An 18,833-nucleotide genomic window follows, 5' to 3' on the forward strand; every position below is an offset into this window, starting at 1 on the left:
CAGGATATTTTGGAGTTCAGGGTTAAGCCTAAGAGGTAGCGTTTATCACTTCTGCCCACATTCATTGCTTGAGCTCAGTCTCATGGCCCCGCCTAACTTCAGGGAGGCTGGCTGAAGTGGTTTGGCTGTGTTCTCAGGAAGAAAATGGAAAGATCTAAATACATGATGTGTCTACTTTAGAGCCCGTTGCTGCACCCAAGAGGTGATAGTTGTCAGTTTTGCTTCTAAGGATTTAAGGTCAGTAACGATTTTGAATAATGGTCACATGGCAGTTGCCATTGAGTGTTTTTAATAGTTACAATAAAATTTCACATTTGGGACTGGCTAATATAGAATTGGGTAATAGAAAATAATATGTTTATTTTTAATGCCCATTAATATTTTAGAATTTCTTGTAAGAATTATATTTAAAATACTTAGTGAAAAGACTGTAAATACTTAGAACTTACAAATAAACTACATACAGATCATTGGTATGCTAATCAAATAACATGTATGTTAAAATACTTACATTTTACTAAGGGTTTACTATATACACTTGGATAAAATTGGGTTTTTCCATAGAAAATAATTTTATAAATTGTTTCTACTGATTCATACTATCTTAACCCCTGATTAGCCTGAAATTGTGAGTTATTACTTTGATAAAGTATTATATTTCCATTAATTTTATAACTTGTCCTTTGAAAAATAGATATTACCTATTCTAGGAATAGTATTACAGACATAACTCTATGTAACTAAATATGAAATAAACAAAATTATGAGGCAATATAATCATGATTCACTCCCATATCCTCTGTTCTTCAATGACTGTCCCCTTCACAACTGCTTACTCATTTTGTTATTACTTAAAAGGACATTTTTTACCTGAAAATTCTGTATAATATGTTTAAAATAGTATGACTAGGGAATTCCGTGGTGGTTCAGTGGATAGGACTTGGCGCTCTCACTGCCAGGGGACCAGGTTTGATCCCTGGTTGGGGAACTAAGACCCCGCAAGCCTCGTGGCGCAGCCAAAAAATATATGAAATAAAACAGTATTACCAGAACATGTTTTCCTTTTGTTCTTTCAGGCCTATGGCATGTCGGCTTTGCCTCTAAATCTGATCAAAGGCACTAGAAGCGCTGCTTACGAACGTCTAGAAAACACTGAAGACATTGAGGAAGTGGAGCAGCACATCCAAACGATTAAATCGAAGGTGACTTGATGTTTTATCGTAACCGGGGAGTGTAAAAGTACTTTGTCTTCGAGCTGCTCTGTGTTGTGACTTAGACATTGCTAAGCCCATATTTTGACATTGTTTGAGTTTTTGTTCAACGTATCCTTGAAAAACCCTATTTTTAAAAAATTGTCTTCTGCGAAATGTAGGACACTGACAGTGTGAGAATTTCTATCAGTGTTCTAACAACTGAAACACAAAAGTTCTACTTGCATATGATGAAGACCTTGCTAGTTCCCAGGTATGCTGATTCCATGTGTAATATCAGATTTCACTGTATCACTTACGTTAAAGTTTTATGTACTGGTTGAATAAGATAAGATTACGTGTAACCACTTGCCAATTAAATGTACTTCTAAAAACACAATCAAGTTTTTCTTCCTCTGTCACCTTCAAGTAACAGATAAATCTTATTTATAGAACATAGGAAAAAATGGAAAGTGTTCTTAATTATTCTATTAAACTATCATAATCCTGAGACAGAAACCAGATGGTAATAGCACACCAAAAAGAAAACTGTTTACTGAGCTCTCTTATGAAAGTACAGGCAAATAATTTAATATAAATAAAAATGTTAGCAATTCAAAAACTATGCTGTAATAAGAGAATATTTCATAATTATAAGATTAGGTTTATCCCAGGATGGCGAGGATGATATGTTAGAAAATAAAGTAGTTTAATATATTGAGAATAGATGAGAAACATAAACATCTTAATAGATGCCAAAGAGTATTTGGTAAGAGTCAATTTGTAGTTAACAATGTTTAGAGAAAATTCTTACCAAATTGGAAGAAAAGAAGTTGTTTAGCAAAGGAAGCCTACCGTGAGCATCGTACCTAATGAAAGAAACATTCTCACTAAAGGCACGTATACGACAGGGATGTTCGTATCCTATTCCTAGTCAGATAGAAAAGAACGTAGGGGTAACTGTGGAAGGGAGAGGAGAGAAGAGGGGAAGTAACTTCTGTTATTTGCAGATAGCCTCTACCAAGAAAATCTAAAAGAACCAACTGGCAAATTAATAGACCTAACAAGAGTTCATCAAGGTGTCCAGATACAAATGTACAGGATCATTCACCAGGTGGAGGATGTAATAGAAAATGACCTCATTTCCAATAACTGTGAACTATAGAATAATAAGAAATGTCAGAACCTTCCTGGTGGAAATTACAAACTTTATTGAAATACATAATAGAAGACTGAAATAAATGGAGAACTTCATCCGTTCCTACTTGGGAAGATTCAATATTGTAGAGACGACAGTTTTCATACGTTTAGGTGGAAATTCAATACAGTCTATAAAAGATAAAAAATGAAATCTTTATAAACCTCCTACCATATACTAAACAAACTCAGAATTTAAATCCAGTATAACATTTACAAGACATTAGGAGAAAGTGAAAATCAAATTTTATTTTGGTATGTAGAAGACCTTTCTAAATAAGACTCAGAACTCGAGTGCAAATTGAGCAACTGGTGAGCTTTAAATTTTTATGTTTTTAAATTTATGTACCAAAAAAAGTGGCACCAAAAAGGAATTTAAAGAACCAACAATAATTTGAGAGGAAATAATCTGCAATATAGCTGATATATGCTGAGCATCTTTAAGTCAAGAAGAAAAAAAGACAAGAAATACATAGAAATAATGAACAAAAGACCTAAATAGACAGTTTACTGAAGGAGAAATTAAACTCTTCAGTGAAAATACGAAGTGATGCTTCAGCTCATTAGTAATGAGTAGGTTGAGTAAGATCCCAGTTTGTGTGGGACCTGAGGAGTTTTCCAGAACATGAGGGGACTTTTATTGCTAAAACCAGGATGGCTGGTAATTTGAGCAACTAAGTATTTTTTTATCCTGTAGAAGTCTTTAAATTTTTTACCTTCGTCAGGGGTTGATAAGAATTTGGGGAAAGGAATACTGTTTGAGGGAATATAAAATATACAGCTTTTAAAAGAACACTGAATGTTGTCACGTGCGCCTGTACACACAAATGCACAAACAACGTACCTTTTAATAATTAAATTTTAATCCAGCAGATGTCTAGGAGCCTATCTCACTGGATTGTATGTATGCGCTTGTACCCAGGTGAATAAGGATATTCATGTCCCTGCCCCCTCAAAAAAGAAAGTAATCTAAATGTTCAAAAATAAGGTATTTGTTAAATTAAAATATCATGGTATAATGTGCTGTGCAATGATGAAAAGGAATGAGGTAGATTTATATAGCTTAGAGAATGTATCTTATGAAATTAAGTTACACTTTCTCAGTTTAAATTCTGGCTCTCCTGATTATGTAGGTAATATCTGTGGGCCTTATTTTCCTCATCTAATAAATGAATAAAATGCTGTTATCGGGCTTTCCCTGGTGGCGCAGTGGTTGGGAGTCCACCTGCCGATGCAGGGGACGCGGGTTCGTGCCCCGGGCCGGGAGGATCCCACATGCCGCAGAGCGGCTGGGTCCGAGCCATGGCCGCTGAGCCTGTGTGTCTGGAGCCTGTGCTCCGCAAGGGGAGAGGCCACAGCAATGAGAGGCCCGCGTACCGCAAAAAAAAAAAAAAAAAAAAAAAAAAGCTGTTATCAACCTCAGAGTTTTATTTGGAAGATTTAAGGAGAATAAGGCACAGGAAATGTTACCTATTATGTAAAACAAAAAACATAAGTATGTTTACACAGAGGGACACATGTAGACACATAGATATGCGTGGTCTCTGCGACAGCGATAACCACAGAAGAGGGGGTGGTCATTGGGGACCGTGGGATGGGCAGCTTTCACGTTTTACTGTTTTTCCAACAAAGGATATTGTTTATATGCTGTGTAACTTCCTTTTTTTTTTTTCAAATGAAATAATTGGTTGATTGCTGGGTGTCTCTCCTGGTGTCTGTCTGACCACAGTTCTTCTTACATTGGTTTAGACAGTTGGTACAGCAGAGCGGGCCTCCATTCATCCCACTGATGCTTCGGCAAATGGGCAGATAATTTGAGTGTGTTTTCAGTGGACCCTTAAATCAGCTTACTAAAAAATTATTTTCCTGAAATAGGGAACGCCAGCAGTGAAATAAATCTACCTTGTTGGTATCCTTTTGATATTAGAATGGCAGTTTTGAGAAAAATTGTGTAGTTAAGATATAAAGTACCACACGCTTGAAGTATCGTGGCCTGGATCTGTCTTCTGGAGGGAGATGTCTTATTCCTTTGGTCTTCAGAAAATACCCTTCTGTAAGGGATACAATTTGATAATAACCAGTGTACCTAAAGCAGTGAAGATAGTTAAATAATAATAATAGCCCCATGTATGCAAAGTATGGTCTCTGGACCAGTAGCATCAGCATCTCCTGGGAATTTGGCAGAAATGCAAATTCCGGGCCCCACCCGGGACCTAACTAACTCGTGTTCTCTCGGGGTAGGGTCTAGAAACCTGCATTGAACGGACCCTCCTGTTGATTGTTATGCATGTGACGTTTGGGAAGCAACACGATCAGGAACAGAGCATTGCGGTGCCCTCTTGTGGAGAGGTCGCTGTGACCCTGACATCCCCTTATGAAAGGGTATCTGGGCTGTCTGCCCGGACAAGAAATACATAGAAATAATGAACAATGCGTGTGTCCCTTATTCCACATTGATGCTGCTCTGGGCTGTGCTGCAGAGCACTGGCCGGCGTGTCCCCCAGCATCCTATTTAAACCTTGATAGGGATTTTAACACTCTAATTATTAACGCTTTTGCAGTTTAAAAACGTCCCGGGAATTTCCTGGCAGTCCAGTAGTTAGGACTCAACTCTGTCACTGCTGAGGGCCTGGGGGTTCAATCCCTGGTTGGGAAACTAAGATCCCACAAGCCGCATGGCCTGGCCAAAAACTTAAAAAAAAAAAAGAAAGAAAAATGTTGTCCCCTGTAAATATTTTCTTGGTCCTTCAATAAAAGCAAACAAATTTATATTTCACCTTTTTAGTATTTAGCAGTTGTCTTGTTGTTGTGGTTTATTATTGTACTGAGTTGAAGACACTTATGGGCAGACACTTATGGGAGTTCGAGTGGGAAAGTGTCACTTGGACGCCACAGAAAGGTACTGCTCATGGTTACGGTAAATATCATATGAAAATAGATGAGAATTATCTGTCAGGTAGGCCAGCCAAAGAAAACATAACTCATTTGCAAATGTAAATAGAGAATAAGAAAGCGCTGGCTCTTAGCGATTGTTATAAAAACCTGTGCACACCGCATACGAGTACTGCATCACTCTGCTGGTGTTTGAGTCAGGGGCTGAGAAGCCTCAGCTCAGATACACTGTAACACAGTCGCTCGACCAAAAGGAGAGAGAACGTAGGACCGGATATGTTAAGACAAGGGATAGGATGAGGAATTTGGAGATGAAGGAGAATAACTGAGCAAAGAACATAAAGTGCCTCATAAAAAGGATGTTTTTAAAAATATTTATCTGTCTCCACATGACTTTACCATATACGGTATTTGGAAAACGGAATCAAGAGGACGTTCAGCATTAAACTTACACACATTCACATCGCATTCTGACGCTGATCTGTGTTCAGAGATGTGTATTGTCACATAGAAGTTGTTGGGTTCTTTTTTTTTTTTTTTCCAATTTGTAAATTTGCCAAAGGAGTCAAATCGAGCCAAAAAATTTGTGTTGCCTGATCTGCTAAATCTGGTGGGTACTTTATAAAGACCTTAATGGTAAAAAAAAAACTTTTATTTTGTTCTGTTATTTGCAGAGCAAAGATGGTCGACCTTTGCCAGCAAGGGATAAACGCGCCTTAAAACAACTTGAAGAAAGGTTACGAACACTTAGGAAAAGAGAGAGGCACTTAGAATTCATTGAAAATAGCTGGTGGACTAAATTCTGTGGTGCCCTGCGTCCCCTGAAGGTAAGTGGGGTTTTACAAAATTATGCTGTCACTCTTCCAAGTTTCTGTAGTACCTCTCAGAGAGGCTGAGTTCTCCTTGTGAGGCATTGCAGCGTGGAACTTAAGAGCATGGGTTTCGCAGTTGAAATAATCTGGTTTTAAATCACAGCTCTGATATTGGTAGTTTGGGCAAGGTACGTAACCTCTCTGAGCTTCATTTACTCATGTGTCATGTAAGTATTATAACAGAGGTTTGGGGGGACTTAAATTAAAATGTAGGTAAGTAATGTGGTATTCTCCTGGTTTTACAAGGTTGTACTTTTCTGTAGGAGATCTGGGACCCATATTAGACCTTTCTCAGATAGGCAGATTTCAATATTCAGATTGAAAATTTCAATAGAATTTGCTTCATTGTGAGGTGGCATGTTTCTGAAAGTATGTAAAAGTATTATTTAAGATGGAAAACCATTAATTTCCCTTTTTTTTTGAACCATCATTAGCTAGCCTTGAATTCTTCAGACTGTGGTCTTCCTCTTATAATTCAAAAGGAAATGAGGAAATGCACTGACTGCTTACCCTAAAAAGCTTCTCTTTTGAAAGACTTCTTCAAAAACATACCATAATCAGTTAGATCTACTGTGTATCACTTTTAAACCTTTCTTAAGACTCACCTCGGTCCCTTTTGCCAAGGTGATTGTCTTCATAGCACCAAAGGTATGAAGAAACCCTGCTCACCCCTTAACTTAATTCTAAATTGTTTATATAGCTTCTTTATAAATATTTATAACTTGGTCACTAACATTAGCTGCCTTGTTTCAAAAGTGCTTTGTGCCATTTCACTGTACCCTGTGTTTAGAGGGACTTTCAAATCAGCTTTATTAAGTGTGCAGATTGATTTCGCCAAATGTAGGCATGTAGGTATAGAAGATCTACATCACTACAGAAAGCTACTTTATGTCTTCCCCTGTGCCACTGAGCTCAGACTCCAGCCACCCACTGATGGCCTTCTGTCATTGAGGTTTACTTCTATGTGTTCTGGGGAGTCATGGCATATATAGGCTTTTGTCTGGCTTCTTTGCTCAGCACAGTGCTTTTGAGATACCATGCATGTTACTGCATTTCTTTTCAGTGGTTCATTTTGTTTTCTTGCTGAGTAGTATTCCAGTGTGTCTGTATCACAATTTGTTTATCCACTCACCTGTTAGTGGGGATTCGAGTTGTTTCCAGTTTGAGGCTATTGTGATTAATGCTGATGGGAACATTGTGTACAAATCTTTGTGTAGACATCTACACATTCATTCATTTTTCTTGAGTAAATGCCTAGGAGTAGAATTGCTGGGTCTAATGTTTAATATACATTTCACTTTATAATAAGTGAAGTATTTTTCAAAGTGGTTGCACCATTCTGCATTCCCACAGCAGCATGAGATTTCCAGTTGCTTCACATCCTTGTCAACTCATATTATAACTGTGATGTGATAGTTGTTCTAATGGGTGTATGATCTTACCTCATGGTTTTGATTTGCATTTCCCTGGTGACTAATGATATTAAGCATCTTTTTGTATTCTTATTGGCCATTTGTTTATCTTTTCTCAAAGGCCTGTTTAAATCTTTGGCCACTTTGAAAGTTAGGTTTTTGTTTTATAAGCGAGTAATGAGACTTCTTTGTATATTCTGAATCAAGTACTTTGTCAAATTTGTGTATTCTTAATGTTGACCCCTAGTTTATGCCTTGCTTTTATGTTGTCTCAACACTGTCATTCAAAGAGATGTTTCTTAAGTTTTTATAGAGAGCATTTTCTCCTGAGTTTCTTCTAGATGATAGTTTCAGTTCTTATATTTTAGGTTTGTGGTCCATTTTAAGTTAATTTTGTGGAATGATGTGACTTAGGGGTCAAAGTTTATTTTATTTTCCATATGGATAGCTAGTTGTTTCAGCACCTTTTTTTTTTTCTTTTGACAAGACTATCCTTTGCTCATTGAATTTCCTTGGTACTTTTGTCAGATCGATTGTATATATGTGTGGCTCTGTTTGTGGACTCTCTTCTGTTCCGTTGATCTACATGTTCTTATGCTAAAACTTGATTACTAGAGCTTTATAATCAGTCATGAAATCAAGCATGTCAGTTCTTCAGTTTCGTTTTCCTTTTTCAATATTGTTTCGGCTCTGCTAGATCCTTTGCATTTCCATATAAATTTAGAATTGACTCGTAACTCCGCAAAACACCCAGTGGAATTTCTATTGGGATTACTTTGAATCAGTAGGTGAATTTGGGGAGAATTGTTACCTTAATATTGACTCTTCTAATCCATGAACGTGATATCTTTCCGTTTATTTATGTTATCGTAATTTTCTCTCAGCAGTGTTTTGTAGTTCTCAGTATAGAGGTCTTGCAGGTATTTTGATAAATTTATCTATATCTTCATTTATAATATTACACATTATTTTGTTTAATTTCAATTCTCAATTACTTGTTGCTAGTATGTAGAAATTCGTTTCTGTACATTGGCCTTGTATCATGCAGCCTGGCTAAATTATTAGTTCTAGTAGCTTTATTATAGATTCCCAAGGAATTTTTATATACATGATTATGTCAGTGCTAGAAGACAGTTTTACTTCTTCCTTTCAAATATAAGATTTCCGATTTTTTTTCTCCTTACTGCACGGGCTAAAACTTCCAGTACCATCAGTTTACCATTTATTCCTTCTGTTATATAAATAAATCAGTATTCTCGAATACTGATTGGAATTCTTACCTATTATCTGGTTTTAAGTTAGGAATAATAGGAAACACTTAGGATTAGTTAGTAGTAGTCATGCCTGATGGAAAAATCTGAGGATGCAAACTTACTGTTATGTAATTGAGGCTTTAACATGAGTTTTTCTCACATGAAGTATGAAAATGATTTATTATACAGATGTAACTCAGAAAATGGGAAGCTGTGCTGTTCGTGCTTCTCATACATTAGCATCCCGGTGGTCCCAGTGGGAGCAGGCAGACAGGGCCGCTCCCCGCTCTGCACTGCTCAGCCATGCTGGAGGTCGTTTGACACCTCTGAGAAGCTCCTGGTGCAGAATTTCTTTAAAGTTATGTCTGTCTCAAAATTTGGTGGTAGTGTTCGGTGCTGTATGTAATCCATGTTTGCTTTATTATAAAGTGTATTAAATTACACCACAATTTGCCATTTTTTATAAGAAAATGTTATAATTATTTTTCATAAGAGTAGCTCCCCCCCGCCCCCCCTAAGATGCAACTGATCTTGTGATTTCACACTTCCATGATTGCCTAGCATATGTGTGTCTCATGTCAGAGGCACAGGGGTTCAGAGCATGGCTTTTCTGTCACATACATGTAGTGTTGAGTCCTTGCTCTGCTCCTCACCAGCCGTATAAATTCTTACTTCACCTTGCTACACGTCATCTTTCTCATTCATGTAATGGAGTTATGTACTTACTTTTGTTATGGGAATTAAATGAAATAATGTATGCTGTGCCTTTTGATGTAAGCAGCTCAGAAAATTGCAGCTGCTATTGTTACAGTTCTATATATAGATTTTTCAACTTCTTGAATACTGCCATGGAACTCGAGGAAGAAAATTAGTTTTGAGTTGAAGGCACTTATAAAAATAAGCATCTAATTAGAATAAGTTAATGGGTCCTTAAAAGAACATTTATATATAATACCGAGCACATTTCTAAGCATACAGTCTAATCTTCATTAGACACTTGATTAAACTTGCCCCTGACAGATGGGCATTCTTCGAGTGTGTACAGCTAAATTGGCCTGGGTAACCTACATATCCATTAGGTTTTAAATAAAACTTGAGATTTTACTATATGTACACCTATTATTGTATATTTATACCTCTTATATTTATAAGGAGATATTATAAATTCATGTCCATAATTTTATCACTTATTTTTTCAGACTTTTTTTTTATTGTGGTAAAACATACATAACATACAATTTACCATTTAAACTATCTGTTGGTATGGCATTACTTACATTCACAGTCTTGTGCAACTGTCACCACTCTCCATTTCCAGAACCTTTCATCGTCCCAAACAGAACATTCAAAAATAACTCTCCATTCTGCACCTCCACCCCCCATACGCGTGAAACCACCTGACTCAGACTGGGACTTGAACTAACTATCTTTTAGTTGAGATCACATGCCTGGTCTCAGGACTTAATGAAGCTCAGGTTCTTGATGTCTCGTCGCAGAAAGAATTCAGTGAGCGACAAAGTGATAGGTAAGAAGTGCATTTATTTAGAGAGATACACGGTCCATAGACAGAATGCAGTCCATCTTAAAAGGCAAGCATGGTCCTGGGAGAAACACACTCCACAGACAGAGTGTGGGCCATCTCAGAAGGTGAGAGGCCCTGAAATATGGCATGGTTAGTTTTTATGGGCTGGGTAATTTCATAAGGAAAGGAGTGGGGGTATTATTCCAACTATCTTGGAGGAGGGGCGGAGTTTCCAGGAATTGGGCCCCGCCCACTTGTTGACATTTTTCTGGTCAGCCTCAGAACCATCATGGCACCTGTGGATATGTCATTTAGCTAATGTATTATGTTGAGCGTATAATGAGGCTCAGTGTCACTGGAATTTGAATCTTCCGCCATCTTGAACCTAGTTGGTTCTAACCAGGTTATGTCATATCCAACAGCTCTGTCATTCTTTTAAAGGTTGTGCCCTGCCCCATTCCCTCCTGTTTCACCCCTGCCCAGCTTATATCCCCTAATGACCTTTATTCTCTTTTCCGTCTCTCTGAATTTTCCTATTCTAGTTACCTCATATAAGTGAATTGTATGTCCTTTTGTGTCTGGCTTATTTGACTTCACATAATGTCTTCAAAGATCATCCGTTGTTTTTTTTTTTTGCGGTACTCGGGCCTCTCACTGTTGTGGCCTCTCCCGTTGTGGAGCACAGGCTCCGGACGCACAGGCTCAGCGGCCATGGCTCATGGGCCCAGCTGCTCCATGGCATGTGGGATCTTCCCGGACCGGGGCACGAACCCGCGTCCCCTGCATCGGCAGGCGGACTCTCAACCACTGCACCACCAGGGAAGCCCCATCCATATTTTTGATGTATCAAAATTTCATTCCTTTTTAAGGCTGAATAATATCAATTTTGTTTTTCCATTCATCTTTTTGTTTATTCATCCATCTGTTGGTGGACATTTGGGTTATTTCCAACTTTTGGCTATTGTGAATAATGCTTCCAAGGTAATTAGTATACAAGTATCTGTTTGAGTCCCTGCTTTCAGTTCTTTTGATATATACCTAGAAATGGAATTGAGAGATCTTGTGTCAGTCCTGGTATAACTTTTTGAAGAACGTACAAATTGTTTTCCACAGTGGCTGCACCATTTTACACGCCCACCAGTAAGGCACAGGGTTCCAGTTTATCCATATCATTGTCAACACTTATTTTCCTTTGTTTTGATAATAGCCAACCTTATTGTTGTGAAGTGATATCTCATTGTGGTTTTCATTTTCATTTCCTTAACGATTAGTGACATTGAGCATCTTTTTCACTTGATTGTTGGCTTTGTATCTTTACTTTGGAGAAATGTTTATTTGGGTTTTTTTGTTTGTTTGTTTGTTTGTTTGTTTTTAATATTCTTGTTGCCAAAATATTGGCCCTCTGTGCTCTGGTGCTGACTAGAAATTCAGAGACAGAGTTTTGGAGGAAAGAGAAAGAGTACCTTTATCTCTTTGACAGGCAAAGAGTGAATACAGCAGCCTAGCGCTAGTGCCCCCCTCCCTGGGGAATAGGGAGAGGTCTTATAGTCAGGGCTCCTGCTTTCGGGTAGGTGATAAGGATCAAGGCAGTGATGGGCTTGCATTCTTCTGATGGGTTGGCGGTGAGGTAAGCCCGAGTCAGCATCATCAGCCTTCAGGTTCCAACTGGTCTGGGGTCTGCATGCTTGTGGGCAGCATACCATCATTAATCATTAACTTCTCCCACTTGGAGGGGGTTTCAGTATCTACAGAACAGCTCAAAGATACGTTTGTGTGTATACATTGATTGGAACACCAGGACCTTGCCCCAAGGCTGCACTATTGTTTCTCTTGACTGTTTGTTTCTCCCTTGTCTCCCATCCCCTCCCTTCCCTAATTACCAACTGCTTGAATCTGCCCATTGGAAGTCGGGGAAGGTCATGCAGGCTGAATGAAGCCTATTTCCTATAATCAGAGAAATGGGGGGCACAGAAAGGCTTTGTTCCCTGGAGACCCACAGGGCCTTGCTCAGTATCATTCTGAATGTTACTCCTTATCAGATACATGATTTGTAAATAATCTCCTATTCTTGGCTTACCTTTTCATTCTGTTGATAATGTCCTTTGATACACAAAGTTTTTTTAATTTTGATGATGTCCAGTTCATTTTTGCTTTTGTTACCTATGTTTTTTGTGTCATATACAAAAAATAATTGCCAAATACAATGCCATGAAGGTTTTTTCCCTAGGAGTTTAATAGTTTTAGCCCTTACATTTAGATCTTTGATCTATTTTGAGTTAATTTTTATATATAGTGAAGGACAAGGGTCTGTTTTCATTCTTTATGTCTGTCTTTAGGCCAGTACCATACTGTTTTTATATATATATATATATATATATATTATTTATTTATTTATTTATTAATTTTTGGCTGCGTTGGATCTTTGTTGCTGCTCGTGGGCTTTCTCTAGTTGCAGCGAGCGGGGGCTACTCTTCGTTGCGGTGCGAGGGCTTCTCGTTGCGGTGGCTTCTCTTGTTGCAGAGCATGGGCTCTAGGTGCGTGGGCTCTAGGTGCGTGGGCTCTAGGTGCGTGGGTTCTGTGGCACACAGGCTTAGTTGCTCTGTGGCGTGTGGGATCTTCCTGGACCAGGGCTCAAACCCGTGTCCCCTGCATTGACAGGCGGATTCTTTTTTTTTTTTTTTTTAACATCTTTATTGGAGTATAATTGCTTTACAATGGTATGTTAGCTTCAGCTTCACAACAAAATGAATCAGTTATATACATACATATATTCCCATATCTCTTCCCGCTTGCGTCTCCCTCCCTCCCACCCTCCCTATCCCACCCCTCCAGGCGGTCACAAAGCACCGAGCTGATCTCCCTGTGCTATGCGGCTGCTTCCCACTAGCTATCTACCTTACGTTTGGTAGTGTATATATGTCCATGCCTCTTTATCGCTTTGTCACCGTTTACCCTTCCCCCTCCCCATAGCCTCAAGTCCATTCTCTAGTAAGTCTGTGTCTTTATTCCTGTTTCACCCCTAGGTTTTTCATGACATTTTTTTTTTTAAATTCCATATATATGTGTTAGCATACGGTATTTGTCTCTCTCTTTCTGACTTACTTCACTCTGTATGACAGACTCTAGGTCTATCCACCTCATTACAAATAGCTCAATTTCGTCTCTTTTTATGGCTGAGTAATATTCCATTGTATATATGTGCCACATCTTCTTTATCCATTCATCCGATGATGGACACTTAGGTTGTTTCCATCTCCGGGCTATTGTAAATAGAGCTGCAATGAACATTTTGGTACATGACTCTTTTTGAATTATGGTTTTCTCAGGGTATATGCCCAGTAGTGGGATTGCTGGGTCATATGGTAGTTCTATTTGTAGCTTTTTAAGGAACCTCCATACTGTTCTCCACAGTGGCTGTATCAATTTACATTCCCACCAACAGTGTAAGAGGGTTCCCTTTTCTCCACACCCTCTCCAGCATTTATTGTTTCTAGATTTTTTGATGATGGCCATTCTGACTGGTGTGAGATGATATCTCATTGTAGTTTTGATTTGCATTTCTCTCATGATTAGTGATGTTGAGCATTCTTTCATGTGTTTGTTGGCACTCTGTATATCTTCTTTGGAGAAATGTCTATTTAGGTCTTCTGCCCATTTTTGGATTGGGTTGTTTGTTTTTTTGTTATTAAGCTGCATGAGCTGCTTATAAATTTTGGAGATCAATCCTTTGTCAGTTGCTTCATTTGCAAATATTTTCTCCCATTCTGAGGGTTGTCTTTTGGTCTTCTTTATGGTTTCCTTTGCTGCGCAAAAGCTTTTAAGTTTCATTAGGTCCCATTTGTTTACTCTTGTTTTTATTTCCATTTCTCTAGGAGGTGGGTCAAAAAGGACCTTGCTGTGATTTATGTCATAGAGTGTTCTGCCTATGTTTTCCTCTAAGAGTTTGATAGTTTCTGGCCTTACATTTAGGTCTTTAATCCATTTTGAGCTTATTTTTGTGTATGGTGTTAGGGAGTGATCTAATTTCATACCTTTACATGTAGCTGTCCAGTTTTCCCAGCACCACTTATTGAATAGGCTGTCCTTTCTCCACTGTACATTTCTGCCTCCTTTGTCAAAGATAAGGTGACCATATGTGCGTGGGTTTATCTCTGGGCTTTCTATCCTGTTCCATTGATCTATCTTTCTGTTTTTGTGCCAGTACCATACCGTCTTGATAACTGTAGCTTTGTAGTATAGTCTGAAGTCTGGGAGCCTGATTCCTCCAGTTCCTTCTTTCGTTCTCAAAATTGCTTTGGCTATTCGGGGTCTTTTGTGTTTCCATACAAATTGCAAAATTTTTTGTTCTAGTTCTGTGAAAAATGCCAGTGGTAGTTTGATAGGGATTGCATTGAATCTATAGATTGCTTTCGGTAGTAGAGTCATTTTCACAATGTTGATTCTTCCAATCCAAGAACATGGTATATCTCTCCATCTATTTGTATCGTCTTTAATTTCTTTCATCAGTGTCTTATAATTTTCTGCATACAGATCTTTTGTCTCCTTAGGTAGGTTTATTCCTAGATATTTTATTCTTTTTGTTGCAATGGTAAATGGGAGTGTTTTCTTGATTTCACTTTCAGATTTTTCATCATTAGTATATAGGAATGCCAGAGATTTCTGTGCATTAATTTTGTATTCTGCCACTTTACCAAATTCATTGATTAGCTCTAGTAGTTTTCTGGTAGCATATTTAGGGTTCTCTATGTATAGGATCATGTCATCTGCAAACAGTGACAGCTTTACTTCTTCTTTTCCGATTTGGATTCCTTTTATTTTCTTTTCTTCTCTGATTGCTGTGGCTAAAACTTCCAAAACTATGTTGAATAAGAGTGGTGAGAGTGGGCAGCCTTGTCTTGTTCCTGATCTTAGTGGAAATGCTTTCAGTTTTTCACCATTGAGGATGATGTTTGCTGTGGGCTTGTCATATATGGCCTTTATTATGTTGAGGAAAGTTCCCTCTATGCCTACTTTCTGCAGGGTTTTTATCATAAATGGGTGTTGAATTTTGTCAAAAGCTTTCTCTGCATCTATTGAGATGATCATATGGTTTTTCTCCTTCAGTTTGTTAATATGGTTTATCACATTGATAGATTTGCGTATATTGAAGAATCCTTGCATTCCTGGAATAAACCCCACTTGATCATGGTGTATGATCCTTTTAATGTGCTGTTGGATTCTGTTTGCTAGTATTTTGTTGAGGATTTTTGCATCTATGTTCCTCAGTGATATTGGCCTGTAGTTTTCTTTCTTTGTGACATCCTTGTCTGGTTTTGGTATCAAGGTGATGGTGGCCTCATAGAAGGAGTTTGGGAGTGTTCCTCCCTCTGCTATATTTTGGAAGAGTTTGAGAAGGATAGGTGTTAGCTCTTCTCTAAATGTTTGATAGAATTCGCCTGTGAAGCCATCTGGTCCTGGGCTTTTCTTTGTTGGAAGATTTTTAATCACAGTTTCAATTTCAGTGCTTGTGATTGGTCTGTTCATATTTTCTATTTCTTCCTGATTCAGTCTTGGCAGGTTGTGCATTTCCAAGAATTTGTCCATTTCTTCCAGATTGTCCATTTTATTGGCATAGAGTTGCTTGTAGTAATCTCTCATGATCTCTTTTATTTCTGCAGTGTCAGTTGTTACCTCTCCTTTTTCATTTCTAATTCTATTGATTTGAGTCTTCTCCCTTTTTTTCTTGATGAGTCTGGCTAGTGGTTTATCTATTTTGTTTATCTTCTCAAAGAACCAGCTTTTAGTTTTATTGATCTTTGCTATTGTTTCCTTCATTTCTTTTTCATTTATTTCTGATCTGATTTTTATGATTTCTTTCCTTCTGCTAGCTTTGGGGTTTTTTTGTTCTTCTTTCTCTAATTGCTTGAGGTGCAAGGTTAGGTTGTTTATTCGAGATGTTTCCTGCTTCTTAAGGTGGGCTTGTATTGCTATAAACTTCCCCCTTAGAACTGCTTTTGCTGCATCCCACAGGTTTTGGGTCGTTGTGTCTCCATTGTCATTTGTTTCTAGGTATTTTTTGATTTCCTCTTTGATTTCTTCAGTGGTCACTTCATTATTAAGTAGTGTATTGTTTATCCTCCATGTGTTTGTATTTTTTACAGATCTTTTCCTGTAATTGATATCTAGTCTCATGGCGTTGTGGTCAGAAAAGATACTTGATACAATTTCAATTTTCTTAAATTTACCAAGGCTTGATTTGTGACCCAAGATATGATCTATCCTGGAGAATGTTCCATGAGCACTTGAGAAAAATGTGTATTCTGTTGTTTTTGGATGGAATGTCCTATAAATATCAATTAACTCCATCTCGTTTAATGTATCATTTAAAGCTTGTGTTTCCTTATTTATTTTCATTTTGGATGATCTGTCCATTGGTGAAAGTGGGGTGTTAAAGTCCCCTACTATGAATGTGTTACTGTCGATTTCCCCTTTTATGGTTGTCAGTATTTGCCTTATGTATTGAGGTGCACCTAAGTTGGGTGCATAAATATTTACAATTGTTATATCTTCCTCTTGGATCGATCCCTTGATCATTATGTAGTGTCCTTCTTTGTCTCTTCTAATAGTCTTTGTTTTAAAGTCTATTTTGTCTGATATGAGAATTGCTACTCCAGCTTTCTTTTGGTTTCCATTTGCATGAAATACCTTTTTCCATCCCCTTACTTTCAGTCTGTATGTGTCTCTAGGTCTGAAGTGGGTCTCTTGTAGACAGCAAATATATGAGTCTTGTTTTTGTATCCATTCAGCCAATCTGTGTCTTTTGGTGGGAGCATTTAGTCCATTTACATTTAAGGTAATTATCGATATGTGTGTTCCTATTCCCATTTTCTTAATTGTTTTGGGTTCATTGTTGTAGGTCCTTTCCTTCTTTTGTGTTTCTTGCCTAGAGAAGTTCCTTTAGCAGTTGTTGTAGAGCTGGTTTGGTGGTGCTGAACTCTCTCAGCTTTTGCTTGTCTGTAAAGGTTTTAATTTCTCCATCAAATCTGAATGAGATCCTTGCTGGGTAAAGTAATCTTGGTTGCAGGTTTTTCTCCTTCAACACTTTCAATATGTCCTGCCACTCCCTTCTGGCTTGCAGAGTTTCTGCTGAAAGATCAGCTGTTAACCTTATGGGGATTCCCTTGTGTGTTATTTGTTGTTTTTCCCTTGCTGCTTTTAATATGTTTTCTTTGTATTTAATTTTTGACAGTTTGATTAATATGTGTCTTGGCGTATTTCTCCTTGGATTTATCCTGTATGGGACTCTCTGTGCTTCCTGGACTTGATTAACTATTTCTTTTCCCATATTAGGGAAGTTTTCAACTATAATCTCTTCAAATATTTTCTCAGTCCCTTTCTTTTTCTCTTCTTCTTCTGGAACCCCTATAATTCGAATGTTGGTGCGTTTAATGTTGTCCCAGAGGTCTCTGAGACTGTCCTCAGTTCTTTTCATTCTTTTTTCTTTTTTCTGCTCTGCAGTAGTTATTTCCACTATTTTATCTTCCAGGTCACTTATCCGTTCTTCTGCCTCAGTTATTCTGCTATTGATCCCATCTAGAGTACTTTTAATTTCATTTATTGTGTTGTTCATCGTTGCTTGTTTCATCTTTAGTTCTTCTAGGTCCTTGTTAACTGATTCTTGCAATTTGTCCATTCTATTGTCCATTCTATCTCCAAGATTTCGGATCAACCTTACTATCATTATTCTGAATTCTTTTTCAGGTAGACTGCCTATTTCCTCTTAATTTGTTAGGTCTGGTGGGTTTTTATCTTGCTCCTTCATCTGCTGTGTGTTTTTCTGTCTTTTCATTTTGCTTCTCTTACTGTGTTTGGGGTCTCCTTTTTTGCAGGCTGAAGGTTCGTAGTTCCTGTTGTTTTTTGTGTCTGTCCCCAGTGGCTAAGGTTGGTTCAGTGGGTTGTGTAGGCTTCCTGGTGGAGGGTACTAGTGCCTGTGTTCTGGTGTATGAGGCTGGATCTTGTCTTTCTGGTGGGCAGGTCCACGTCTGGTGGTGTGTTTTGGGGTGTCTGTAGACTTACTATGATTTTGGGCAGCCTCTCTGCTAATGGGTGGGGTTGTGTTCCTGTCTTGCTAGTTGTTTGGCATAGGATGTCCAGCACTGTAGCTTGCTGGTCGTTGAGCGAAGCTGGGTGCTGGCGTTGAGATGGAGATCTCTCGGTGATTTTTGCTGTTTGATATTATGTGCAGCTGGGAGGCCTCTTGTGGACCAGTGTCCTGAAGTTGGCTCTCCCACCTCAGAGGCACAGCACTGACTCCTGGCTGCAGCACCAAGAGCCTTTCATCCACAGGGCTCCTTAATTTGGGATGATTCGTTGTCTATTCAGGTATTCCACAGATGCAGAGTATATCAAGTTGATTGTGGAGCTTCAATCCGCTGCTTCTGAGGCTGCTGGGAGAGATTTCCCTTTCTCTTCTTTGTTCTGACAGTTCCCAGGGGCTCAGCTTTGGATTTGGCCCC

At 38.3% G+C, this 18,833-nt stretch overlaps 1 protein-coding gene across 3 annotated transcripts in view; it reads left to right on the forward strand.

Moving 5' to 3' along the window:
- LMBRD1 (LMBR1 domain containing 1) overlaps positions 1 to 18,833 on the forward strand; it is a 123,858-nt gene that overhangs the window by 62,174 nt on the left and 42,851 nt on the right. For all 3 annotated transcript variants that reach the window (XM_060167614.1, XM_060167613.1, XM_060167615.1), the window contains exons 8-9: positions 1,077 to 1,202; positions 5,954 to 6,106. In XM_060167614.1, the coding sequence (XP_060023597.1) occupies positions 1,077 to 1,202; positions 5,954 to 6,106 (279 nt within the window). The remainder of the gene's footprint in view (positions 1 to 1,076; positions 1,203 to 5,953; positions 6,107 to 18,833) is intronic.

The sequence above is a fragment of the Lagenorhynchus albirostris genome, chromosome 12 (genome assembly GCF_949774975.1).
Source record: "Lagenorhynchus albirostris chromosome 12, mLagAlb1.1, whole genome shotgun sequence".
Classification (NCBI taxonomy): Eukaryota; Metazoa; Chordata; class Mammalia; order Artiodactyla; family Delphinidae; genus Lagenorhynchus; species Lagenorhynchus albirostris.